This window comes from Alternaria burnsii (assembly GCF_013036055.1).
Source record: "Alternaria burnsii strain CBS107.38 chromosome Unknown 693, whole genome shotgun sequence".
Taxonomy (NCBI): Eukaryota; Fungi; Ascomycota; class Dothideomycetes; order Pleosporales; family Pleosporaceae; genus Alternaria; species Alternaria burnsii.
Genome location: NW_024066117.1, coordinates 991,761 through 1,015,507, shown reverse-complemented (window position 1 = coordinate 1,015,507; position 23,747 = coordinate 991,761). Strand labels below are relative to the sequence as shown.

Below are 23,747 nucleotides of genomic sequence, written 5' to 3'. Positions count from 1 at the left end.
GGCCATGGTGTATTACATCTTCTCAAGAGACCTAACCAGTAGCTATGTTATAAGTAGTACATATCTCTCATACACTATACAGCAGCTCTGTTAAACAAGCTGTCTCTCAAGCTCCTTTGTCACTTGCTAACGCCTTCTCCAACTCACGATCAGCGCTCAACTCCTTTTCTGCCCCCTCTATCACGCCCCTGAGTCCCTTGGCACAGGCGTCCAACTGCGCTCTCTCCTCCTCATCAAGCTGAATCGGCATCGCCTTGATAATACCCTTCCGACCTACCACTGCCGGCATCGACAAACAGCAGCCCAACTCAGGTTGGTAGAAGGACAATGGTCGAACAGAGCGTGAGTCGAACAGGATATACTTGCAGATACTAGCCGCAATGTTTCCGATGCCATATGAAGTACAACCTTTGGCCGCAATAATGGCACCAGCTGCTCCTCGGGTATGAGACGAGATTTGACTTTTGAACTCCGAACTCAGTGTGCTTGGCGGGAGAGCAAGCGCGAGAGGTGTTGTACCAATTGTAGCACTTGACCAGGCGATCTGTCCCTTGCATTAGCACACACATAACCTGGATGCCTTCCTCGATTGAGTCCTTGTTTCGCTGCAAAGAGGAATAAGGAACACTTACAAACTGGCTGTCTCCATGCTCCCCAAGCACATAGGCGTCAATGCTGTTGGGTGCTACCTCCGCCTTCTCCGCCAACACACCCCTTAACCTCGCAGAATCCAAACTCGTCCCCGTCCCCAACACCTGGTTCTCGGGTAACCCAGACAATCTCCTTGCAAAATATGTCAAGATATCCACTGGATTCGCCACCAGTAGCAAGATTGTATGCGGGCTGATCGGCGCCATGGCCCCAAAGATACTTTCCAGGATATGTAGGTTTCTGGAAAGCAGTGATAAACGTGATTCTCCCGTCTTTTGTTTCGCGCCTGCGGTTATGACGACGATATCGGCTTGGCCAGCGTCTTTGTGAGTGCCTGCTCGAACTTTCACGCCGCTGCCGCCACGGTAGGTTGCGTCGCTCAAGTCGCGGACTTGAGCTTCTAGCAGGGAGGCTTTGAGATCCACGAGGATTACTTCTGAGCAGATGGGTTGGAGGATGAGGGTGTAGGCTAGGGTGGAGCCGACATCTCCGCAACCGAGGATTGCGATTGTGGTTTTTAGCTTGGGGGATGCCATGTTTGCTGCTACTCTGTTTTTGCTATAGAAGTGAGCAGGGTTAGACGAGTACGTGGATTGGTATTGCGAGAGGTTACGTAGTGAGAAACGTAAAAGTGCGAGGGTCGTAGACGTTCGACTATAAGAAGGAAATGGGAACGCAATCTGATCATCCGGTGTTGAATGTACCTATTTGTACGTGAGCCCGTAGTCGCAAGTTGTGGTTCGTCGCCAAGGCCTGGGCTGCAGAGAAGTGGTGTGATGTATGGTGGAGCTCAGCCACTCACAATTCGCCTCACCATGCGAATACGTGCTTACAACACCAACCCAACCGCGATGTTACGAAAACTCTTATTGTCGTGTTTATGTGGATACGTGATATATCATGGCTTTAACTCGGATCATGCACTAGATAAATCGAGTCCTCAAATCATCTGCTGATATGCCCACTGATTCTGCACATCGTCCTCCAACGGCAGCGTCGTCTTCTGCAATTCCTTTGCCACTTTATCAGCCTCACCCCAGACCCGAAGCAGGTTGCCTCCTGCAATCTTTGCAGCATCCTCATCGCTGATGCCTTGTCTCAACAGTTCGGCGATGAGATCGGGGAACTTGGATACATCTTCTAATCCCTCCGGCGTCTTTTCAATGCCGTCGTAATCTGTGCCGATGCCAACGTGATCATAGCCAATCAATTCTCCAATGTGCCTAATGTGGCGTACCACATGCGCCAAGGTATTATTCTCTGGAACAAACTCTGGGAATGAGTTCGGTGTCCCAGAAGCTTTACAGGACACGAAGTCTGGGTTGAAATTGACCATGACAACAGAATTGCGCTGCTTCACGAGCTGAAGTATGTCATCCGGGACATTTCGAGGATGTGGACAGATTGCGTGTGCAGAGCTGTGACTGAAGATTGGGGGTGCGATGCTACCAGTCCAGTTCCCGTCGCCTCGGCCTACAAGGACATCGCGCATAGTATCTTGACTCACGTGCGCAAGATCCACCAACATTCCCAGGCGATTCATCTCTTTTACGAGGTCGCGACCAGCTGGGCTAAGACCCTTCCAGTACGGTTTCGCGATACGCGCGCTGAAGTCGGAGCCAGTCTCAATTGCTGCATCGGCATATTTGTTGTGGCAGTTCCATGTCAAAGTCGCATATCTGACTCCAAGCTGATAGTAGAGTCGTAATGTAGAGACTGAGTTGCCGATCTGGTGCAGGCCTTCAATAGCTGCTGGGGCAATGAAATTGCCGCTTTCGAAAGCTTTGCTGGCCTCTGCGCTGTTCCTAGATGGAGTGAAGTACTTTGGGTAATTTTGGCCTAGGCGGTTAAACAGATCCAGTTGACCCAGCGTTGCCTTGACGACTACATAGATTAGCAGCATACTCGCCGAACGTTGTTTCGTACCAGCTTACTGTCATAGTATCTGTCATCCGCAAAGTTCGTTTCATCACCCAGTGGGCAGAGCCAAAATGCGCTCCAGAATGCTCCGCCTTGTAGGCCCTTTTGAAGGCGAGGGATGTCGACGTGTTGCGCGAGTCCGCCATTCTCAAACTTGTCTGCAAAGTCGCTGCCGGACTCGTTGTAGATGTGGTTCTTGTATGTGCCTCGAATGAAGATCAAAAGGTCATTATGGCCATCTCTTAGGTAGTCAGCATTCGGCCCTTGATGTCACATTCATACAGCTGACCAATAAGTGGGTTTTCCTGCAGAATCTTTACAGCTCTTTCTTCAACTGTCAATAGCTTTCCACATGTGTGCTTTTGGCCTGAAAACAACGTCCGGACTTCCGAGAACCATATGGTCGACGCGATAAGGAAGAGGACTACGAAGAAGATAGCGTCATCAGCGCCGCACATGCGCCGTCTCGAAGAACGACGACGCGGTGTATGCGCGTGCTTCTCGCTGACGGGGAGGTCTCCTGTCTTCTCCATAATCGATACTCGAGGTCAGAGATGGAAAAAGAAACATGGTGCAAGGGACGCCGTATCATTGAGGTACATGTAGGTCTTGGCACGAGACGCGGACGGAGTTAGGGGTTTGGTCCGGAAACACCACGCGACGCGAACGCTGAAAACATCGTCAGAGCCACAACCGTCTCAAAGCACATCGCCAGTTTCTCGAATTATACCTCACCTCACAATCCACAGACATGGCGATAATATCAGCAAACACCATGATACGCAGTATCGCACTGTTCCACCTCACACTCGCAGTCGTCCTGCTCAAGAATCCCGCCCTGATATCAAACCAAGGGGTCGTTCTCCTGCTAGGAGAATCAATGCAACTTGTGCGTACTCTTGTTCCCTCTCCGCACACTCATATTTTCCCTGAAATTGCTAACACCTGTCAGCCGACACCCCGCGACTTCAACAAAACCTCCGCAGCAACGGCCTTCATAGCCGTCCTCTTCGCCTTCATCGGCCTCTCCGACCTAACCGCCCTCTCTCTTCACGAAGACGTTTTCGACCATTTCTGGGGCCTACAAGCACCTATGCGTCTCTTCTTTCTCTTTGGTATCACTGCATACTCGTACATGTTCAAGGAAGGAGGCATGTTCGCTCCTAGGGGTGTCGACTTCAGGATGAGCACCGGTGCCAGTCTGAACAACAGCCTTATCTTCACATGGGGATTTATGGAGATTTCGGCATGGTTCTGGGTGTTTACCGCGTTGAGGGAAGAGCGGTCAGCGAAGGCCACCAAACTGGCTGAGAAGGAGGCTCGGGAAGCTGAGATCAATACGCTATAGGGTGGCTATAGGTATGTGGTTACCCCTCAGACACACCAAAAACGAACCGCCGACGCCCGATTTGCACGCAAAGAGTGGCTCTCTGCCGATATGTTATAAAAGAAAGACTGGAAAGATACCATTCTCAGTCTTCTCAGATATGCGTAGCTGAAGGTTTGTACCTTGTGCAGATATTAAAAGCTTCGATCCAGTATCAAGGACTCTTCTAGCGAGACCGATGTCTACCGGCTTAGGAGACTGCAGTGAGACGACGGACGTTTACGGAGAACCACAATATACCAATGCACAGGGTCAGAAGATGTCTACCACAATCGGAAGCTTATCAGAAATTTATCAAAGGCATCTAATAAGTGTAGCAAAGCGTTCCGCCTTCGGTATCCAGCAAATCCTTGAGCGTGGCATCGCCTGCTAGCGCCCCAATGTTGATGGTGAAGTCCAGTGTAACATTCTTACCACTGTAATCAAAGGGTGTAATGGGACCACCGACTTGGTTCAGACGTGTCTCGAGATCCTTCTGTTGCCATTCCCAAAAGATGCGGTCAATGTTTCCATGATGAAGATAGAAGAGTGGATCTGCCATGTATCAGTCAGTTTTCTAGCGACACCAGAGGGGATGGGAAGTAACTGCTTACCACCAGGGCTCTCCGCTGCGTTTCCCATGGTCCCTAGGATGCCACCAACACCGAAGTGACCGCTGGCATGGATGTTTGGAGGATCGAAGCTTTGCTTCTTCTCAACTGTTCTTGCAAGACTGGTGTAATCGGGCTGTGCCAGGACTTCTTCGACCAGATTACGATCTGCAAACCTGTTGATGATCCATGGAACAAAGTCACGTTTCAAGCAATGCGGAGTGGGCACATTTACGGCAAAGTGAGGAGGGGCGAATGGCCCGTTCATCACACAGCCTCCACCAGTATTGCCTGTAATGTTTAAGCGGTTCTGTTCCGGCGTAGCTTGGACAGGATAGCCGTTGCCACCGAATCCTGTCTCAGGGTCAAAGATGTCAGACTCAAAGGCATGGGTAGAGTTTTCATTTCGAGGTTCAGCATCCAGGGACCAGTCCCAGTATCTGCGTACAGATTAGTTCAGAAACAATTTGTATTGAGAGAAGATATTCCGTGAACGGGGACAACTTACGGCTGGCCTCCGGTGTATCCGCATTCGTCTCTCAAGGCCTTTTCGTAGGTTGCAACGAAGTAACGGTGCCACAAGAGAAAATGTCCCTAAGAGTGTAAGGTCGCGAAAAAGAGGTTCAAAAAAGAGGGCTTAACATACCACCCAGTGGATCTGAGGCTTTTGTAGCATATGGACGGCTTGGTGATCATCGAATCGGTTCACGGTGCCTGAGAGACCAGATTTGGCCTCCGTATGCGACAAGCACAGGACCGCATCGATGTATGATTTCTTCTGTGGCACTGATAGCTGTCTCCTATGTTCTAGCCTTCAGCGATGCGTTCAGAGTTGGACGGTGGTGGGTCATCTCACCACTCTACCCTTTTAGGTGGGTTTTTGCATGTTTCCAACCCTGTGGATGAAGGCAACGCTGCAGCTGTTGACCATTGTGCCAAGCTCAGGCCGACAGGGAGAAGTTCGAGAAGACGCATATTGATCGAGCAGACGCTTGGAGGATGAAACGTGGATGAGGATAGTCGTCACACGTGCCAACCCTTCGAGAAGAGAATCGTTTTATGTGCTGCGCCGTATTGAAGAGCTTTCCAGTACACCCACAGCCAAGTAGGCACCTGAAGTAGCTGATGGGTTTTAGTGACCGACACTGTTTGTATGTTTAAAAGAAAGCTGTGCGAGCTGGCTGCCGACAGCCGATCTCGAGATTTGCGGTCAGATCGTTCTAATATCTTTCTGGACCTTTACCCGCGGCTGCATTGGAACCATTGTTGAGTATGGCAGATATGTTTGCCGACAATCTATACCTGTTGCGTGTCAGACCAGTATTGCGAACACCACGGTGGCCCTGATCTACCCTCCAAGTCTGTAAGCTACCTGGCTATATGAGATCAAATCGCCAACTGTTCTGGAAGAGACCAGACCTTATTCTCGCTTCAAGAAGCGTAATCTCCTCACACTCTACATGTGCATTGTTGCCAACTAGGTATTCTCGTTTCACTTCCCAATCTTCAATCCTTGGCCGAGCACACCGACGGATGCTTTCATGCAATACGACCCATCTACGGATACTTGTATCCTGTGTCTGCGCCCAGTCCCAATCTTGCCTACGCTTTTGAGACTCGCCCGTCCCAGGAACTTTACGGTGCGGGACGAGAGGTCCGCGGCTCCCGGAGGTTCACTCTAACATGGCTTGCCACCCCGTTTGCGAATGTGTCGATTGGGAAATTGTTGCCGCCTGCCGGGTGTAGATGCGGTTACCTCACTAGCAGGGATGGTAAGATTGCTCGGCTGCAGCGGGTGGTCATGGTTTCTCGGGATAGGTCCTCAATACGTGACATACTGACATGCACAAACACGATGATTCGACCACAGAATGGTTACACATTCCCATTCTAGATCTTGTTACTTCGTGAACGGTGTACTCACCTCTAATGGCTCATTAGCGATGCGGGCCCTGAATCCGACGTATAGACATGGATTCAGATCCTCTCTGATATTCGCCGGTGGTTAAAACATATGCGTTGGCCGACAACTGCGACAGAACTGGAGACGAATGTTCCTGATGAGCCACGAGCCATATTGCAATGCGTGCAACGTGATTTCTGTATATATGTATAACAAGGCATCCTACTGACGTGTGCGGCTGAGGGCCTACTGGCTCTCGACCATACTCTAGTTCATGTCACCCGTCTCAAGTTCGAACGCTTTTTCCTGCTCTATATGGCCATGATCGGGCCCAATTTCAGTGCAGATCATGACTCTAGGCAGCCCATGTTCTTGATCACCACTGGAATTCTCATCCTGCTTTCGACCGTTGTGGTGGCTCTCAGGTAAGTATTTGTGATAAATATGGAGAGGCGATGTACACTTTATTGATGGCCATGTAGGCTCTACTGTCGTTTCTATCGCGTCCGCAATGTTGGACTCGACGACTACTTCATGGTTGCTGCACTTTTTGTCACGATTGGCATGGCGATCATGAATGGTTATCATATCAGCTGGGGTACAGGGTATGCAAGAATGGCGAATGTCACGGAGGTCGAAATTGTGGCTGACAGTGATAGACAACATTTGAAGTACTTGGATGTACCTTCAATGAGGATTCCAACTCTCAAGCACTTCTATTTCTACCAGTTGGTTTATCCTTTGGCGCTGTTCCTCGTCAAGGCTAGCATACTAGCGCTGTACCATCGCATTTTTGAGCTGGTAGAATTCCGATATAAAGTGTGGTCTGTAGCTGCATTTGTCACAGTCTACACGATCGTGGTCCTTTTTGTCAACGTAAGAATTCTATTACGTTCTTCCGCCTTGCAGTGATATTATAGTAATCAACCTCATCAGGCTTTCGAGTGCAGGCCCAACCCTTCGCAAGCGTGGTCACCGACATTTCCTAAAGGTTGCAATAACCTGCGAGCTACCTATTTTGCGCTTGGAGCCATAAATGTTCTCACAGATATCACGATCTTTCTCCTGCCATTGAAAGCTTTCTGCAGTCTGCAACTAGATCCGAGGAGAAGATGGGCACTACTTGGTGTTTTCATGATTGGCGGTCTGGCTGTTATTGCTTCAATCGTAAGGATATATGCGCTTTGGTTGTACAATGTTACGGAAGATATATCGTATGACTCAATCTTCGTGAGTCGTCCTGCAGGGGAACATTCGTTTTATCGGATACTAATCGCCTTGCAGATCCTCCTTTTGTCACAGATCGAAGTGAACGTAGCGATCATATCTGCCTCGGCCCCAGCCATACGACCGCTTCTCAGGAATACGCCGCTTTCTTTTAGCCAGCCGGAGGCGTATGGGAGCGGCTATCTGCGTACCATAGGCAGTGAATCAGCCTCTAACAACCAGAACTCGCGGAGTCGTACAAGATCCAACGGCCAAATCGAGCTCCTCACGTATGGTGGGCGTGGTACACCGGTAAAACACAAAGCCTTGTGTGGAGGAAGAGGCAACACGAGCGAGGAGTCAATCCTTATAGATGGCGGGATTACAAAGACCATGGAAACGAGGATAGATTTTGAGCAGATTAATGATGAAGAGCTGCCGCCGCGCCGGCTACCTACGAAGGACCCAAAGTGAGCAAGATAAGAGAATACATATATGTCATTTGATGTATAGAAACCAGGGCTTCTACTACTATGCGAGCGAAGTTCCATCTGAACCGTCATTACTCGTTGTGCAAGTGATGTCACTCTCATACCCAACAGCCCGCATAAAATGTCTCCATTTCGACATTGCGCGGCCGGCTCATAGTATTACACTCAAAGCAGAAGCATCAGCATACCCGGAGTCAAGATGAAGGCTCCAAGTGTGAATGCGAAGACGTTTCCAGGCACTATAACACTTCCAGCACGTAGGCTGGTGGCAGCTCCGGTGAACTGGGTTAGGGTAGCACTAGACGAAGTACTTTCGACAGTTGAGGTAGCATCCTCCGAGGACGTCGACGCCCTAGAAGAAGTAATCACCCTCGTTGACGACGGCGTAACTATGGATGTTGATACTGGTCCCAAAGTTGCACTCGAAGCTGGAACAGAGCCAAGCGTAGGCGTCTCTGACTGTGTAGGAATCGCTTCAACGAAAGCAGCGGTGAAAGACTCGTACACAGAGCTTGCGGCCGCATCATCCGTCGCTGTGAACGAGAAGGTTGTGTAGTATGTCGTCTCAGTAGATGTAATCTCGTAAGTGGCGTCGAAATAATAGTAGTAGTAATAGTAGTAGTAGTAGGTATATGAGTAAGTATACCATGAGTAGTCGACGACGACTGGATCTGGGATTGAAGTGGCGGAGGGGGCTGGCGTGATGGAAACAGAAGGTGAACTGGGTTGATCGATGCGGGGGACTTCGGAGTATCCTTCAGGGCATTCCTCGCCTGGTAGATGATAGTAGTCGCCTGTGCAGCATGTACCCGAAGGTGGGATACATGGAAGATCGCCTGATCATGTTAGTTCGATGTATGGTTCATTCGAAAGGAAAAACTCACCAGGGCATACTGGAATCCATCCTGGAGTTAAACAATCGTCGAGCTGACGGGGCGAGACACCAGATCCTCCTTTGAGTGGTCCCGCTTTCCCAGCGAGTGCACAGTACCCAATGGCACTCAGTAGCATTAGTGAGCGAGTAAGCATGGTTGCTGGTAGTCTGTGAAATATCTTCGAGAAACGAGGGTTGGATTTTCGGGACTAAGATATCTGCTGAGATCTGCTGGTGAAACAAAATCATGTTTCTCACTCAGCCCTTCCAGACTTTATACTATCATGCCACCGAGGATGCGATAAACACAGCCTGCCTGACAGCCTTCCTGGCAGCCTTCCTGGCAGCCTTCCACGATCATAAAAGCCAGCTTTTTCATCTCCACTGCTGCGGTTGTGTAATATAATTCTTGGCAACATGTCGCTGTCCCTAGAACTTCTCCAATAGGCCTTACCTCGGCACGCCACTTGGATGAAGTGTATAACGCCACGAAATTGCTATTGGTGAATCATCGTAGTATGCGAAGAATGCGAAAAAACAAGCGAAGCGTACCTGGGGGCCAAATTCGAGGTGGCCAATAACACGACGTGAAGTTCGTTAAACAATATTGAAAGTGGTGCTGCGGGTCGTATAAAACCTCAGCCGCAGTCCTAAGACGGTGAAATCGTCCCTCGTGCACGCCAGAAAGTTTGGGTCAAAGCAAGTACGCCTTGTGCCAAGGTGAGGTGATGTTATCTTAGGCTTTTCTGCATGTGTGCGGTGTAATGGTCGATACTGAGGAAGGTTCAAAGACTTGCGAGAAGTTCTTGTGGCGGCGAGGCTGATAAAATCATACATCGCTGTCGATGACCAATTGAGCCTCGTTGATGTTGATCATATTGTGATGTTCAAGACGTCTTCGTGGGGGCCATGCGCCAGTTTCGTCTTCGCGTTCAACTCGGAGGCGCTCGCAGCTGGGCAACTACCATGAAGCTGCTAGAGGGGTGTCCCATTGTCTACTTCACTTCAGCGCTTCGAACTGCATATCTGCATCTACAGACAATTCAAACTAGCGGTTTCTTCTTTCTGGGCATAGTGGTGAGATAGTCTGATGTTGTTTCGATTCTCGTGATGGGTACGCAAAGGTCCTTGTACTGGCACATGGGTAGGCGTATGCAGCGGGCGCGTTACTCCAGGAGTGTTCAACTTCAGATATGCAACTCGAGTCGCTTTCCATAGCAGATATATGGTGTCGCAGAGCTACTGTGAGTCGAGAGAATATATGAATAGTGGTTGTCGCGTGTAGACGGTTTCGGTGATGGCGCCCTCCGAGCGATCGGGACCGCCCGCGTATCTCCCTCTAGGCAGGGTCCAAGGTCACGACTCCACCATTCGCCATCGCGTGTCCCCCACTCTCGCAAACACGCCGCTTACCTAGGAACAAATGGGTTTCTTCGCAAACTCTACTCCTTCTTCCTCTGCTCCAGGTGACTACGGCTGAAAAGTGTTGCTCCTGATTGAGACGAAACACACCAGGCACGATGGAGGAGGCAACACACCTTAGCTATAACGGTGCGATCCAAGAGCTCCGCGTCAAGGAGTATCCCATGTTGCAGGGTGAGTTTGTGTAGCTGCTCAGTTGGATGCGTGCTTACCCTTCAGACACGACTTATCTGGATCATGCCGGCACCACGCTTTACGCCAAGTCGCTGATCGAGCGCTTCTCTGCTGATATGATTGCGAACCTCTACGGCAATCCTCACTCCGCCTCCAATGCCTCCCAACTAACGACGCGACGAATCGAAGATGTACGACTGCGCCTCTTGCAAATGTTCAATGCCGATCCTCAGGAGTTTGACGTTGTATTCGTAGCCAACGCTACTGCCGGGATAAAGCTGGTCATGGATGCATTTCGCGATCAGGATGAAGGATTTTGGTATGGCTACCACAGGGATGCGCATACAAGTCTGATAGGGGTGCGCGAGGCAGCGAAGGAGCATCGATGCTTCGCTTCGGACAACGAGGTCAATGACTGGATTGATAGTCAAGACGTTGGAGTTGGATCGGCACAGCTGTTTGCATACCCAGCGCAATCCAACATGAACGGGCGTCGCCTGCCGTTGGAGTGGGTACACCGTATACGCACGGGGAACAGAAAGCATGTCTACACTTTGTTGGATGCTGCGGCACTGGTCTCGACATCGCCTCTTAACCTTGGGAATCCTAACGAGGCCCCCGACTTTACTGTATTGAGCCTTTATAAAATGTTTGGCTTTCCCGATCTCGGCGCCCTAATAGTCAGGCAAGCATCAGCATCGGTATTCGACAAGAGACGCTACTTTGGTGGTGGCACTGTCGAGATGGTCGTGTGCTTGAAAGAGCAATGGCACGCGAAGAAGGTTGACTCGCTACACGAGAGGTTAGAAGATGGCACTCTGCCGATACATAACATCATGGCGCTTGATAGCGCAATGATTGTCCATCAGGAGCTCTATACATCATTGGACCAAATCTCGAGGCACACTACATTTCTTGCTCGGAAGCTGTACGAAGGGCTTTCGTCATTACGGCACGGGAATGGTGCAGAGGTTTGCCATGTATACAAAGACCCAGCCTCCACCTATGGGGATTCGCTTACCCAGGGCCCAGTTGTTGCATTCAATCTTCGCAATCAAAGCGGCGGCTGGGTAAGCAATGCAGAGGTGGAGAAGTTGGCTGCAATCAAGAACGTCCAACTCAGGACCGGCGGGCTTTGCAACCCTGGTGGTGTTGCCTCGTCACTAGGATTGGCACCCTGGGAGATGCGAGAGAACTTTTCTGCCGGGCAACGATGCGGCAACGACAACGATGTCATGCGTGCGAGACCGACCGGCATGGCACGCGTCAGCTTCGGAGCTATGAGTACCCTATCGGATGTCGACAAGTTTGTTGACTTTGTGAGCGAGTTCTTCGTTCAAGATTGTCAGCCGCTAGATGTGTCTCCAATAATGTCTGCCGCTGTAGAGCCACCAACGCAAAGTCGCTTGCACGTGGAAAGCCTATCTGTCTACCCTATCAAGAGTTGCGCAGGATTTAGCGTACCGCCGGGTAGAGCATGGGAGGTGCGCCCAGAGGGTCTTGCGTGGGATCGCGAGTGGTGTTTGGTCCATCAAGGCACTGGAGCAGCACTGAGCCAAAAGCGCTACCCGAAGATGGCTCTCATACGTCCCAGTATCGACCTCGAGAAAGGATTGCTACGTGTGAATTTGGCGGGCGCCCTACAGACCGATACCGATCTGCATGAGATCACTGTACCTCTTTCCGCGGATCCACGGATGTTTACAGACGAAAGCGTATACAAAGAAGCGAGAGCTAAGGTCTGCGGAGATTCTATCGAAGCCAAAACGTATAGGGCAAGCGACATATCTTCATTCTTTACGCGAGCTCTCGGAGTGGCTTGCCACCTTGCGCGCTTTCCTGCCGTTAGCAACGGGAGTGCCATCTCAAGACACTCGAAAGCGCATCTGCAGAAATACCAGAAAGCGGGCGCTATGCGAGTGCCCGGCGCCTTTCCAGAAACAGTTCCCATTACGCCCGGCGCGTGCGTTTCGAAGCCAATTTTGCTAGCAAATGAGAGTCCCATCCTTACTATATCACGATCGAGCCTCAACCGCCTGAATGAATTGATCAAAGCGGAGGGCGGTAAGGCGGCGCAAGCAGAGGTATTCAGAGCCAACATTGTGGTTGCGGAGAACCCAGCGTACCCGCCTGGGCTGGAAGACCCATATGCGGAAGACGACTGGCGCTACCTCCAGATTGGCCAGCAGTACTTTGAGATGCTGGGAGCGTGTCGTAGATGCCAGATGGTTTGCATTGATCAGCAAACCGCTGAAAGAAACCAGGAACCATTCGTAACGCTTTCCAAAACACGTCGTTTTGATGGTCGCGTCTACTTCGGAGAGCATACTTGCCATCTGCCCTGGGATGATGTGTCATCTCCCCTTCGGCAGAATCCCACCATCATGGTCGGCGATGCAGTAAGCCCTATTAGAGAGGATGAGATAGATCAGAACAGTCACCTGCAGGCCCTCGTAGGTTAAGCCGCCCAGGCGGCCCGAGGACTAACTTACGGCCCTTGTTGGAAGGCGGCATAGCTGAGTATACCTCTGGACCACACGGTCGCAGCGTTCGCGCGTGGCTTCAGATGGTATGCCGTAGGACGCGATCATTGGTCAAGTAGCTATGTACAGTGTAACAGAGATTAGACGGGCGGGACGCCGAATACACGACCATGTAGCAATCGAGACGTTGATTTAGGCAACGTGATAGGCATACGCAATCCACGGGAAGGCCCATGTGTAAGCGCTGGTAGTGACGTTTCAACGGCGAACCAGAGTCAGGTGTCTGTACGTAAACCAGGTGGCAGATGGCATGAGACGGAAGCGCGCGCGCCCTCCGAAGCAGCGTAGAGATACACAGCGGCTGCAAGCAAGACATAAAATCGTCTAATGCTCCCGCGAGGTGAGATGCACAGCTTGCATACAGCTTCAATCTATTTCAAGCAACATTCGTTCATGAGGCACGTTGACTTGCTTGCTACTTCGCCTTATTCTGACGCCAACGTCTCATCAGCTCGTCTCAGATTCTCTTACCGGGCAGACTACTAGGTCGCCACGTTCAGCTTCAGATTACGAGCTTGCCTCCCGCACAGCGACCACGCACATCACACACCCGAGAGCGACGCGGCGAATCAGGCGCACCTTCTGGCCGGTCAAAGTCTCGAGACCTGCAGGGGCCGAACAAATCACATATCTTGTTTCAGCGTTGGGCAGCGAATCGAATCCCTGTGGAGGTGTTCGTCCGTGCACGGGGCCTGCATATCCTAGTCCTCGGCGCTTAGAGAACGCTGGGACTCCTCTCGCCCAAAAATAACCGGATACGACCCATACAGCGGCCAACAACAACAGCGCATCCGCGCCAAGCTAGTGTCATAGTACATACAATAAACACTCTCTTCCCCAGGCGCCAAAGAGTACCTGTCTGCTGGCCTCGCTCTCTCACTCTTCCACTTTGCTGTGGACGAAGGCATAGCACAGCTCGCAGTAATACCGACAAGCATCAAAGTCATTCGTTCAACTCAACGGTATACTCAACACCATGGCTGCCACCGACTCCAAACCCACGCTATCTACACTCAAGACACCCATGTCTGCTACCTACCCCTCGGAACTCAGGTCGCCCATGATCACCTCTGCAACAACCCCCATCTTTGCCAATATCAAACGGGAGGATTCAGATCTCAAGACACCCATCACACCACCGACAGCCTATCTCGAGTTCCTCAAAAATTTATCACCTGTCTTGTCAAGCCCAATGTCCACTGGTACTAGCTCCAGGTTTGTCTTTGGTGACAGCCGCCCCACTTCAGTAACATCATCGGCGTCCAGTGCATCATTCACATCAACATCGGCTCCGGCAGACAAAACTAAGAACAAAGATTCGCCAACAACCTCAAGGTCAAGCAGCTGCAGCAGATGCGACACCACCAAGGATGAATCGCCAATGTCTGCACCTCCAACCAAGGTCCAGACGGTCACTATCCCACCACCATCACCTTTCACACGACCCCATTCTGCGCGGACACCCCGCCTTTACATCCCCCAATCACCCTATTCGCCCGCTGCAGTACGGTCACCAGCCAGCGCAAAGTCTATCCAATCACCGTTTTCTGCCGTCTCATCACCCAAAACCTGGGATGCGGAAAAGAAGACTAGCCGCTCAAGGCGCGTTAGTGTGCGCGAAGTTGTTACACGGACAGTGACATACAGTCGCACACCCGTCGACGCAAAAGCTCCACAGTTTCCGCAAATTGACCCCGCACCCCGCGGTAAGAGGAGGAAGGTCGAGTAGAGATGCGCGATTGTTGCGCAGACCACCGCTTCTGGACTGCTTGGCTTCAGCATGGGCAACCGTCCTGTGCTACTCCATGACCCCTTAGGCTCTGCACTTGCGCCTGGCCGTAACGCTTGCATTCCCATTCGTCAAATGTTTACCATTTTACATTATACACGACTTACACAATCCAACCCGGCCATTTCAACTAATAACTCGGGTCCAGGCGATCCGATCGCAACATTATCTTCAAACAACATCATCAATCACGACACGACATAACTACCTTATCACTCCATCACCATCCATATCCCACTTTTCTTATGTTTACTACCCCACATCAATAGAGAAACGACGTTATGGCCACGTCACTTCTCTTTCATGACCCTGTCACGGCGGAAAACATGTCTTTGGCGTTGGGGTTCACCATTACATTTTACCACATTTTACTAGCGGATACCAATATATAGCGGGCAGGAATGCGCCGGCGCTGTTTGATTGGTTAAGCGAGATCCAAGCACGGAGATTACCTCTTCGATTTACTCGAGGGATAGTAGCAGGGCGATGCGCGCGCGACGTGGTGCGTGCTGGGCGGCAAGTATCTTGCATGCAGGTTTTCTGGTATTGCAGGTGTGGGCATCTGGAACGGGCCTTGTGGTGATAGGCCCAGCGGTAAAAGAGACGAGTGAGAACAATAGCCCTTGCCGCCGCAACTTATTCACTTGAACAAGCTAGCAAGGTCAGATGGCAATGGTTCTCCACTTGCATCCAGGTTTCGAATCTGCTAGTACTAGCCAAAGGGAGAAAGAGAGAAATGAAACACGATACCTACTATCCAAACCATGTTCTCTTGCACATGTTGATCTCGATTGTCTTGCTCGACTGACTGGGGTGGGTATACCACACAACATCCCTACACATAGAACCACACACCGCTCGGTCACACCGGTGAGAAGAAAAGTCAACAAACGAGCCTCCTCTGACCATTTGCTCTATTGACAGACCGCCTTGTGACGCGGGCACGCATACCCGCCGTAAGAAGCCAATATTTCCCCAGATAACGCACGGCAATCTATATGCGCTTAGTCTGTCCAATCAACCTCCACTAGACGTTAGCCACCTTTCGTGAAAACAGGCCACATCCATCTGGCTTCTTTGTTTATTCTTTTAACCTCGGCAACAGCATGCAATCGAGCTTCGATGCATCATGACCTGAAGGTCTCGCCACTCTCTTCCGTGCCCGCCTCAATTTTGCAGAAGGAAGGGCAAAAAAAGGCGTTTTGTTACCCATTTACCGTGTATGACTGACTGTGCAGAGAGAAGCAAAGAAAGCTCAGGCCCAATGTTTCCCAAGGCTGCGTAACCTTCCCGCTTCTCCTAGCTCGGTATACCAGCTGGCGAATGAGATGAGCGAAGTGGTGTGGACAGGGATAACACAGGGGTGGGGTGGGCGCTTAACCAGGGCTGTGGAGACGGGTGGCGCTAGGTGGGCTGGGGGTCGCCGATTCTTGCGTATGGTCATGTGAAGAGGAATGGGGATGCGGATGAGGTTGCGGATGGGCTATTGAGTTTGTTAGGCTAGTTCAGAAGTGTAGTCTGAGCTAGTTATGCCCATTGATTGAAAGGCATGGGTATCTGTTGATGGGGTAGTGTGTGAAAAGTCAGGTGCGAACGAATAGATGCGAGACACACACCAGCCACACGGGAAGGACGCTGAGAATCGGGAAACGGCATCATCGCTCGCGGAGCAGTACGCCACTAATTTCATGCACGTCTGTTTTCCGCTCTCGCTGTTCGAAAAATACTCAATGTCGTGACATGGCATGTACAAGAATCCTTCGACGCGAGACACGATGGAATACATAACGCCGGAACAGCGCCGAGCCGCGTCTCTTGCGCATAATCTTCCCTTGCCTTAGCAGATACTTTCACAGCCCACATCGTACACTCCCAGCGGCACATGGCCAAGCGTACACTGCCGACTCAGCGAGAAGCGACTTACGGCGTCCCGACCGCGCTTGTTCTGACTCATGTAATCGAATCTCGGGATTAGCAAGTCGTGCCGCAAAGGATGTCATCGGTGTGCTATCATCCCAGCGCCAGCGGTGTTGCGGCATAGCACGCAGAATAGCGACGTCCTTCATATGTCAGACGCGCTTAACGCCATTCCCAAGACCATGGCTAAGGGGGAGGACGGCTGTGATGGGGCTTAGGCCTTTGGGATGGCTACGCCCCGTAGGTCGTGTTGGAGGTCCGCCTGTGAGGCACGGCATAACAACCAACACCTTCAGACTTGAGATGAGAAAACTTCCGACATGGCTATTTGTTCGGAGACTTTCTCGCATATCTAGATCGGGTAGTGCACTCGGCGGAGTAGACCGCCGCCCACCAACAGGCTCACATAAACTTTGCGCTTGTAGCGTCACATCACACGTCGATTCGACACCAACTCCAACAGGTAGCAAAGGGCGATGGGCGTGCATGTATGTTAATCACATACCTTACTTACATGCAGCGGGAAGGCTATCAGATATGCCCGTCGAACCTAAAACTGTTTATTCGCATGAAGATCGCACCATCATCGTTTTGCAAACTGTGCCTCGTTCTTGCAGATATTAGTGAAGAAAAAGAAGCGATACCGGGGCATAGGGCTGGAACATCGCATCATGAAATGGGAAGGGTGTTGTGCTGCAGGTCGAGAATCAGGCGGCCTGGTACGAAAAGAGCTACGCCTCGGCTTGCAGAAGCGAAGGAAGAGTATAGTTTATGAGTCAAAGTTTGTGGCACATGGGTTTTATCTCTCATACGTAATTTGATGGCGCCGCACAGATTATCCGGTGCTGTAGATGAGATCGTCTCCGATGACTTTGGCGAGTAGATGCGTTCAGATGAAGAGCTGGTGGAGGAGCTTTACTTGTAGGGGTTACCAGGTTTTGAGCAATTAGGCTGGTAACATCACCAACTTTCGCAAAACGATGGGCATCGGGTTGACACCAGCTGTTTGGAAACTTCAAGCTCAGGATGTATGTTCTTTCTATATTTCTGGTGGTAAGTCTAGAGTCCAGCGATAGGTCACTCTACAGTATCAGCCACGTCCTACATGCTCAAATGCTCTCTGAGCTGCGCTAACACCCCGGCAACGATCTTCTCGTTCTTACCTTCTTGCCTCTTGCTTTCCCTTGTTGCAACCTTTTCCAACTGCTTAGCCACATCCGTATTTTCCCCGGCTTGCCAATACGCTTCTGAGCGCTCCACAAACCGCACGAAAGCTTCTAAAACAACTTCTTTTCCTTCCCAGCTTTTTCCACTAAGAGCCTTGTCCAGTACTGGCCAGATAGTTTTCGCAGTGACTGGCTCGATCTTCTCGCTACCCACAGCATTAGTAATCTGTAAGACACAGTCTGCGATAGTCTTCGCAGCAGTATGTTTGATGGCCCATTGTCTGCTTTCCAGATGGTTCTCAGAGAGGGCGAGTATTTCTTTCAAGTAGAGAGAGACCGTGCGTGAACCTGCAACATGATCATCCCATGTCTCTGCGAAGCTCTTTCGGACGTTCTCTTCCGAGTCGTGCTTAGCCAGGAAGATGAATGGTAGCAGTTCCGATGCAAAAGAGGTGAAGCGATCCGTAGCGTACAAGGAGATAGCGCGCATAATGTCTGCGGCTAGCAGGCGGTTCCTGTCGCTGTTCTCTTCGGACTCGAAGTACAACTTGTTCACAAAGGCGATAGTGGAAATGATCTGCTTATCTGAAGCCAGTCGAGCAAGATAACCAGCCGCAGCCGCATACGAAGAGCTAACGGTCTCATTGCGGTCGTGAATTTGCTTCTGGACCAACTTGAGGAAGCTGTCAGCGTACGGATTGAACAGGAAACGATGTCGGGTAGCGAGCGTGACCAGAATCCTCGAACATCCCACTTTTGACGGTAGACCAACTGCGTTCTTCATCGCAGCTTCAATACGCGGCACAAGAGCGGCCATAGTATCTGCGTCTGCCAGATCTAAGCAGCGCTCTACAGACTCGGTCAATGGCGACGATCGCACGCTTGCAAGTCGCATGTCGTCGATCTTTTGCTCTGTGAGGTTGTACTTGCTAGCGTTGAGGTGTACGTAGTTGACGGCTTCGGGCTCTAAACTACTGAGCAATCCAAGCAAACTTTCAACAAGTCTTGGCACATGTGGGTTCAGCGTTTTGGCGTTACTCTTCTTGACGATTTGGAGCAACGTGTGCACCGAGAAAAGGCGTACTTCTTCAGCCGAAGATTCTAATCCAGAGGTTGAAAACAGGAACGGTATAACGCGTTCAAGCTGGATAGTTGCAGATTTGTTTGAGCCATCACCGGCTTCCAGAGAACGTGTGAGGATGCCAGTGAGGACGCGGGCAAGAGATGCTGCCGCGACACGTACGGTCTCCTTGATGTCATCGAGAACCTTGAAGGTTTTGCCCCAGATTGCGTCGAGATACTTTTCATACTATACGTCAATGTTAGCGTGCGCCATGGTTCGCACTATGACCTGCTTACCTTTTCGATGCTTCTTCCCTGCACAAGATCCGCGATAGCCGCGCAAGAAGCCTGTCGAACGCGCCATTCTTTCGTGAGTATGCTCACTAGCAGATCATCCATTATCGCATCGAAGTGCTTGTCGATAGTGGCCGAAGAGTCCTTGACAAGCGCATTCCAGATATCGTTCATCGAGCGTTGTACGTTAGTGTTTGGGTCAAATCTGAGCTTGTGTTAGTATGCCTACCAGTCTATGAGGTTATAATCGTCCGCTCAGACAGAGAACATACCGATACCGATAGAGCTTTGGATAAAGCTTAGGGTTCTGAGCCAGATATCCGTCGACACTAGAATCGGAGAAGATGTTGCTTAAGCCGAAGCGACCAAAGGCGGCTCGACTTGACCATATAGAGTTATTGGATGCCATTGACATAAAGCGATACACCAAACTTGAGTCTCCGACCTCGGCTGCCAGGTTCAGAATATCCTTATATGTTGTGATTGATCCATCTCCAGTTGGCAGCGCACCAGGCTCGAAAAGTTGCGTATCGTCTGTGACAGTACCGGCCATTTTGGACTTGTTATCCGAGAACGAGCCGACGAGATCGCGCACAAGATCATCTTTGAGTTGACGGTCGCCCTTTTCGTACACCAAGCCCAATCCTCTCGAAGCTGCCTCCTGAACGACCTCGTCGCGATCAGAAAGACAGTTCTTGAATGCTACCTGACATTGTCCAAGATAGCCTTGCATTTCAGGCTTGTGACCACAGTACTGTAGCAGACAAAGCAGCCATATCACAGAAGCTTTCTTCAACGAGGGTTTGGTTTGAACACAGCCCTTCAGTGTCTTCTCTAGAACCGCACCAAGCGTCTTCTCACGCTTGGGCCCAGTTGGTGTCTGTAGAGGCGCGTCCCATGGATTTTGCGGTTGGCTGGGATGTAGTATGTCAAGCTCAGAAGTCAGAGCCTTCGAATCCCAACCACTGGCGAAGCAGCTCAATGCTTCACCAACGGTAAAGTGTACTTCTGGCTGACGAACCTCATGCAGCTCATAGAGTTTGTCGGCGATGGCCTTGTACTCTGCTGTTTCCTCAGCTCCGGGTGCAGCTTCCTCTGTGATCATGGAAAGATGGCCCAAAGCCAGGATGGCACTGATCGTGCCTGTCTTAGCAGAATCATAGATGTGCTGAGCAATATCTTCAACCTTTGCATACTTGGAAAGTAATGAGGGGGTAACGACATAGAACAGACTGAGCTGATCGATACAAGAGAAGGCTGCACCTTTTAGTGTCGCGTCCCGAGATTCCTTCATAATTTCGACCACTGACTGCAACAGTTGCTGGATCGGATGATCGTCTGTGATTGCTGTGGGTGCTGCATGGCTTCTCCAGAATGCCCTGCTGTAGTAGTAGCCGAGGGCAAGAATTATGCCGCTGATCTGATTGATATCAGCGCCGACTGCTGACTTCCAAGTACTAAGCTTGTCGAAGAATGCTACTTGGGCGGTCTGAAGGGCGTCTTGGTTGATGCTTTCGTGAGACGCTAGCAGACCATACGCGTGGGCAGCGGTAAGTCGTCGTCCGGCGTTGTTGGCTGTGATGGACGGTTGTAAAGCGCGGAAGTCTCGGACGATGTTCGCTTGGACCCAACGACTTTGAGGTAGCAAAGACAACATTCGCACGAAGGAAGTACCAACATCGCCAGTGTCACTAATGTCGTCTTGGGTAATCTTGTCGAAACTGGCTCGCAGTATCACTGCAAGCGATCGAGCATGGGTCTTGTCTGCCGCATATGCACGGAATGCTTGCCGGGCGCGCGTATCAGTAGTCATCTGGGCGTCAAGTTTCCTTTCCCAATCTTCGGGAATCTCGTCAGCTATGTCCTTGTCAAGTAAGGCAGACTGCATAGCGACGCTGGAACAAAAGCTGATGACGACCGGCAGAGCCTCTGGACGATGCTGATAGAAGTGTTGGATCTGAATAAGAGCGTCCTCCGACTCGTCAATGTCCATGGCATCCTCATCCTGCCCTTGCTGCACGATAATGAAGTTGACCAGCTTGTCGAAGTCCGGAAATTTCAGTGTACACTGGTCGCGTTCACCAGGAGGGGTGTTGGACATCTTGAACCAGTACGGATCGAGACCACGCCGTCCTTCCTCGATGACTTCATGCCTTTCAGAAGCGCCTCCACTGACTGCAAGAATATCTATCCACCGCGCTAGCACATCCTCGTAAGGAAGACAACGATTGGCAAATCGTGTCGCAACATAACGAGTGCTCCTTGTAAATTTGCTCGAAGCTGGCGTACTGTATTGATCTACAGATGCATACCTGAGCAGTATCTGTCGAAACCTGGGCATGACAGAAGGATCAAAAGACTTGGAGAAAGCGCCTAGTATGGAAGAGAGAGCCTCCTCTATACTGACAGCTACATCTTTACCGGCCGAGTCTTCGCGAAGAGACCGAAATAAGAACTCTAGCAAGTCTAGTGACGGTTCAAGCAAGATCTTCTCGGGGGCAGCTTTGGCCAAGAGCCCAATAGTCTCATATCCATAGCCTCGCAGCTCCATGTCCTGATCGCGATCCGGAGTGGGCCAGCCTTGGTCTTGTATGAAAGCTCTCAGATTTCCCACGAGACTTTCAGCAACCTGGGAAAGATCGGATGACTTGCCACGACGAGCGACGAAGTTGACAAGAGAGAAGATAGCTGAGCGATGCTTGGAGGCTTCTCTCCCCGCTGTCTTATTTGTCGCATTCAGTTCTGGCGAGAGGAGGCCTTCTTCGACGAGCCTAGCTATCTGCTGTGGATATGTAGTGCATCTGACAGACTTTGACAGGACGTTTAGTATCCGAATCTGTAGTGGTGTCTTTACAGGCAGCGAGCCGCTAGCAGAGTCTGAGCCAAAGTAGAGTTCGAACAGAACTTCCACAATTTGCGGTTGTTCGAGGTCCTTGGATAACATCACACGTTTCAGTGTATCTTCACCGACTTCTGATATCCGAGAATTGGTATCAGCGGACGCGAACAATGCAGGTAAAAACTTCTCATCCTCCTTGAACAGTCCACTTGCCATGAAGCGTGTGACTAGAGCCTTCGATTCGGCCAAGTTCAATCCTGCATCTGCGGTGGGATCCCAAGCGTCTGGCTTGCCCTGAAGCGTCAGAAACCTGTAGTCATCTGGAGACAAGCCCGGACACCGTGGCGAAGCTTGGGCCTGGGGATTACTCTCTCGTACAATGCTCAGCATGAGCAGTTTTCCAAACCACTTCGAAAGGAAAGCCGCATCATCATCGGAGAGACCTAAAGTGGTTCTCAGCTCATCGTCTTCTTTACTGCCGCGGAGGGGAAGCTTGAAATGGACCAAAAGACGGAGGATGAGATGGAATAGCTGAGAAGCATGCTGCTCGGACTTGTCATAGTCTTTGGCGATGCCCTGTAGCAGAATGGGAAGAAGCTCTAGTCGTTCGCCAATGCTAAGCCGGGATATACCCTGCTGGATGTAGAGAATGTCAAAATGCCGTATAAGGGAGGCGTCAGGATTGTCTTTGTATTGCTTCAGTAGAGCGCTCACAGGGAGCTTGATGTCTCTGGAATGCTGCGTTAGTGCAAGGTCTTGTGTTTGGGCAAACTGGATTGCGTACTGTGACTTGATGCGGGTGTTGATGTGTTGGCATATGGAGATGACCTGGGAGAAGCCGCTATCAGCGGTGATCGAGATGGATGATGTCGAAATCTAAGCCGACTATATGTGGGTCTTACCTTATTTCGTACAGCAACGCTATCTGACCCGAGTTTGAGTAGCAGTGGAGAGAGATAGGTTTTGAGCAAGTCTTCAAGCTTCTTGTCCGAGCTAGCAAGAGCAATGCGCATCTCCACCTTGCCAACTAGAGCAAGCTCTCTGGCTTCTGGTGTTTGTTCCGACGCCATGTTGAGATGTGCTGAGGGTATCGCAATGACGAGGCAATCAACAAACGAAAGTCTTATAAGAGACGCAACAGGCAGAGGCGGATGTTGCGTGGCTCATCGGCTTCGGGAAGGATAGATGACCAAGCGATGCAGTGTGTTAGCGTATTGCCCTGTTCGTCCGTGATTGCCACAAGTCGTGTCGGACATTCACTCTTGTGAGGCGACAGGGGTCGGGCGCACGGGTACCGGGATGACGCAGTCGCAACTGCCTGCAACAATCGCATCGCGTCTTCGACGTGCTTCTAACAACGTCGACGCCTTCGCCTGTCTCAGACACCTGCAACACCGCCAGGCTAGTAACTCGCCCCCTCTCACAGCCTGAACTATTCCTTTTTTCCCACCCTCTCCCCGTGTACCAGCAGACAAGCCGAGCCGCGCCTGTCACAAGTCGTCCACTGTACCTGGAATCA

The 23,747-nt window shown here is 50.9% G+C and overlaps 8 protein-coding genes across 8 annotated transcripts; 4 read left to right on the top strand and 4 right to left on the bottom strand.

Annotated features, from left to right (window-relative positions):
• Positions 1-106: 106 nt before the first annotated feature.
• On the bottom strand, positions 107-1,187 carry GT037_007988 (l-lactate dehydrogenase-like protein; the record flags this gene model as incomplete). Its single annotated transcript, XM_038933035.1, has 2 exons — positions 107-544; positions 633-1,187. 2 exons carry the CDS (start codon positions 1,185-1,187, stop codon positions 107-109), a joined length of 993 nt encoding a protein of 330 aa, XP_038784536.1.
• A 404-nt stretch (positions 1,188-1,591) lies between these two features.
• GT037_007987 (uncharacterized protein) lies at positions 1,592-3,104 on the bottom strand (the record flags this gene model as incomplete). Its single annotated transcript, XM_038933034.1, has 3 exons — positions 1,592-2,535; positions 2,586-2,810; positions 2,861-3,104. 3 exons carry the CDS (start codon positions 3,102-3,104, stop codon positions 1,592-1,594), a joined length of 1,413 nt encoding a protein of 470 aa, XP_038784535.1.
• A 218-nt stretch (positions 3,105-3,322) lies between these two features.
• Positions 3,323-3,919, top strand: GT037_007986 (uncharacterized protein; the record flags this gene model as incomplete). Its single annotated transcript, XM_038933033.1, has 2 exons — positions 3,323-3,460; positions 3,524-3,919. 2 exons carry the CDS (start codon positions 3,323-3,325, stop codon positions 3,917-3,919), a joined length of 534 nt encoding a protein of 177 aa, XP_038784534.1.
• Positions 3,920-4,262: 343 nt separating this feature from the next.
• Positions 4,263-9,177, bottom strand: GT037_007984 (di-copper centre-containing protein; the record flags this gene model as incomplete). The annotated part of the gene is made up of 8 exons (XM_038933031.1): positions 4,263-4,492; positions 4,552-4,988; positions 5,057-5,142; positions 5,195-5,348; positions 5,405-5,539; positions 5,851-5,920; positions 8,337-8,984; positions 9,033-9,177. The coding sequence occupies 8 exons, from the start codon at positions 9,175-9,177 to the stop codon at positions 4,263-4,265; spliced, it is 1,905 nt and encodes a 634-aa protein (XP_038784532.1).
• GT037_007985 (uncharacterized protein) lies at positions 6,767-8,131 on the top strand (the record flags this gene model as incomplete). The annotated part of the gene is made up of 5 exons (XM_038933032.1): positions 6,767-6,876; positions 6,934-7,056; positions 7,111-7,327; positions 7,388-7,681; positions 7,736-8,131. The coding sequence occupies 5 exons, from the start codon at positions 6,767-6,769 to the stop codon at positions 8,129-8,131; spliced, it is 1,140 nt and encodes a 379-aa protein (XP_038784533.1).
• Positions 9,178-10,542: 1,365 nt separating the features above from the next.
• On the top strand, positions 10,543-13,080 carry GT037_007983 (plp-dependent transferase; the record flags this gene model as incomplete). Its single annotated transcript, XM_038933030.1, has 2 exons — positions 10,543-10,618; positions 10,664-13,080. The coding sequence occupies 2 exons, from the start codon at positions 10,543-10,545 to the stop codon at positions 13,078-13,080; spliced, it is 2,493 nt and encodes an 830-aa protein (XP_038784531.1).
• A 1,057-nt stretch (positions 13,081-14,137) lies between these two features.
• GT037_007982 (uncharacterized protein) lies at positions 14,138-14,890 on the top strand (the record flags this gene model as incomplete). The annotated part of the gene is made up of 1 exon (XM_038933029.1): positions 14,138-14,890. The coding sequence occupies one exon, from the start codon at positions 14,138-14,140 to the stop codon at positions 14,888-14,890; it is 753 nt and encodes a 250-aa protein (XP_038784530.1).
• A 3,078-nt stretch (positions 14,891-17,968) lies between these two features.
• On the bottom strand, positions 17,969-23,298 carry GT037_007981 (uncharacterized protein; the record flags this gene model as incomplete). Its single annotated transcript, XM_038933028.1, has 5 exons — positions 17,969-19,342; positions 19,393-19,594; positions 19,662-22,958; positions 23,013-23,056; positions 23,131-23,298. 5 exons carry the CDS (start codon positions 23,296-23,298, stop codon positions 17,969-17,971), a joined length of 5,085 nt encoding a protein of 1,694 aa, XP_038784529.1.
• Positions 23,299-23,747: the final 449 nt, after the last annotated feature.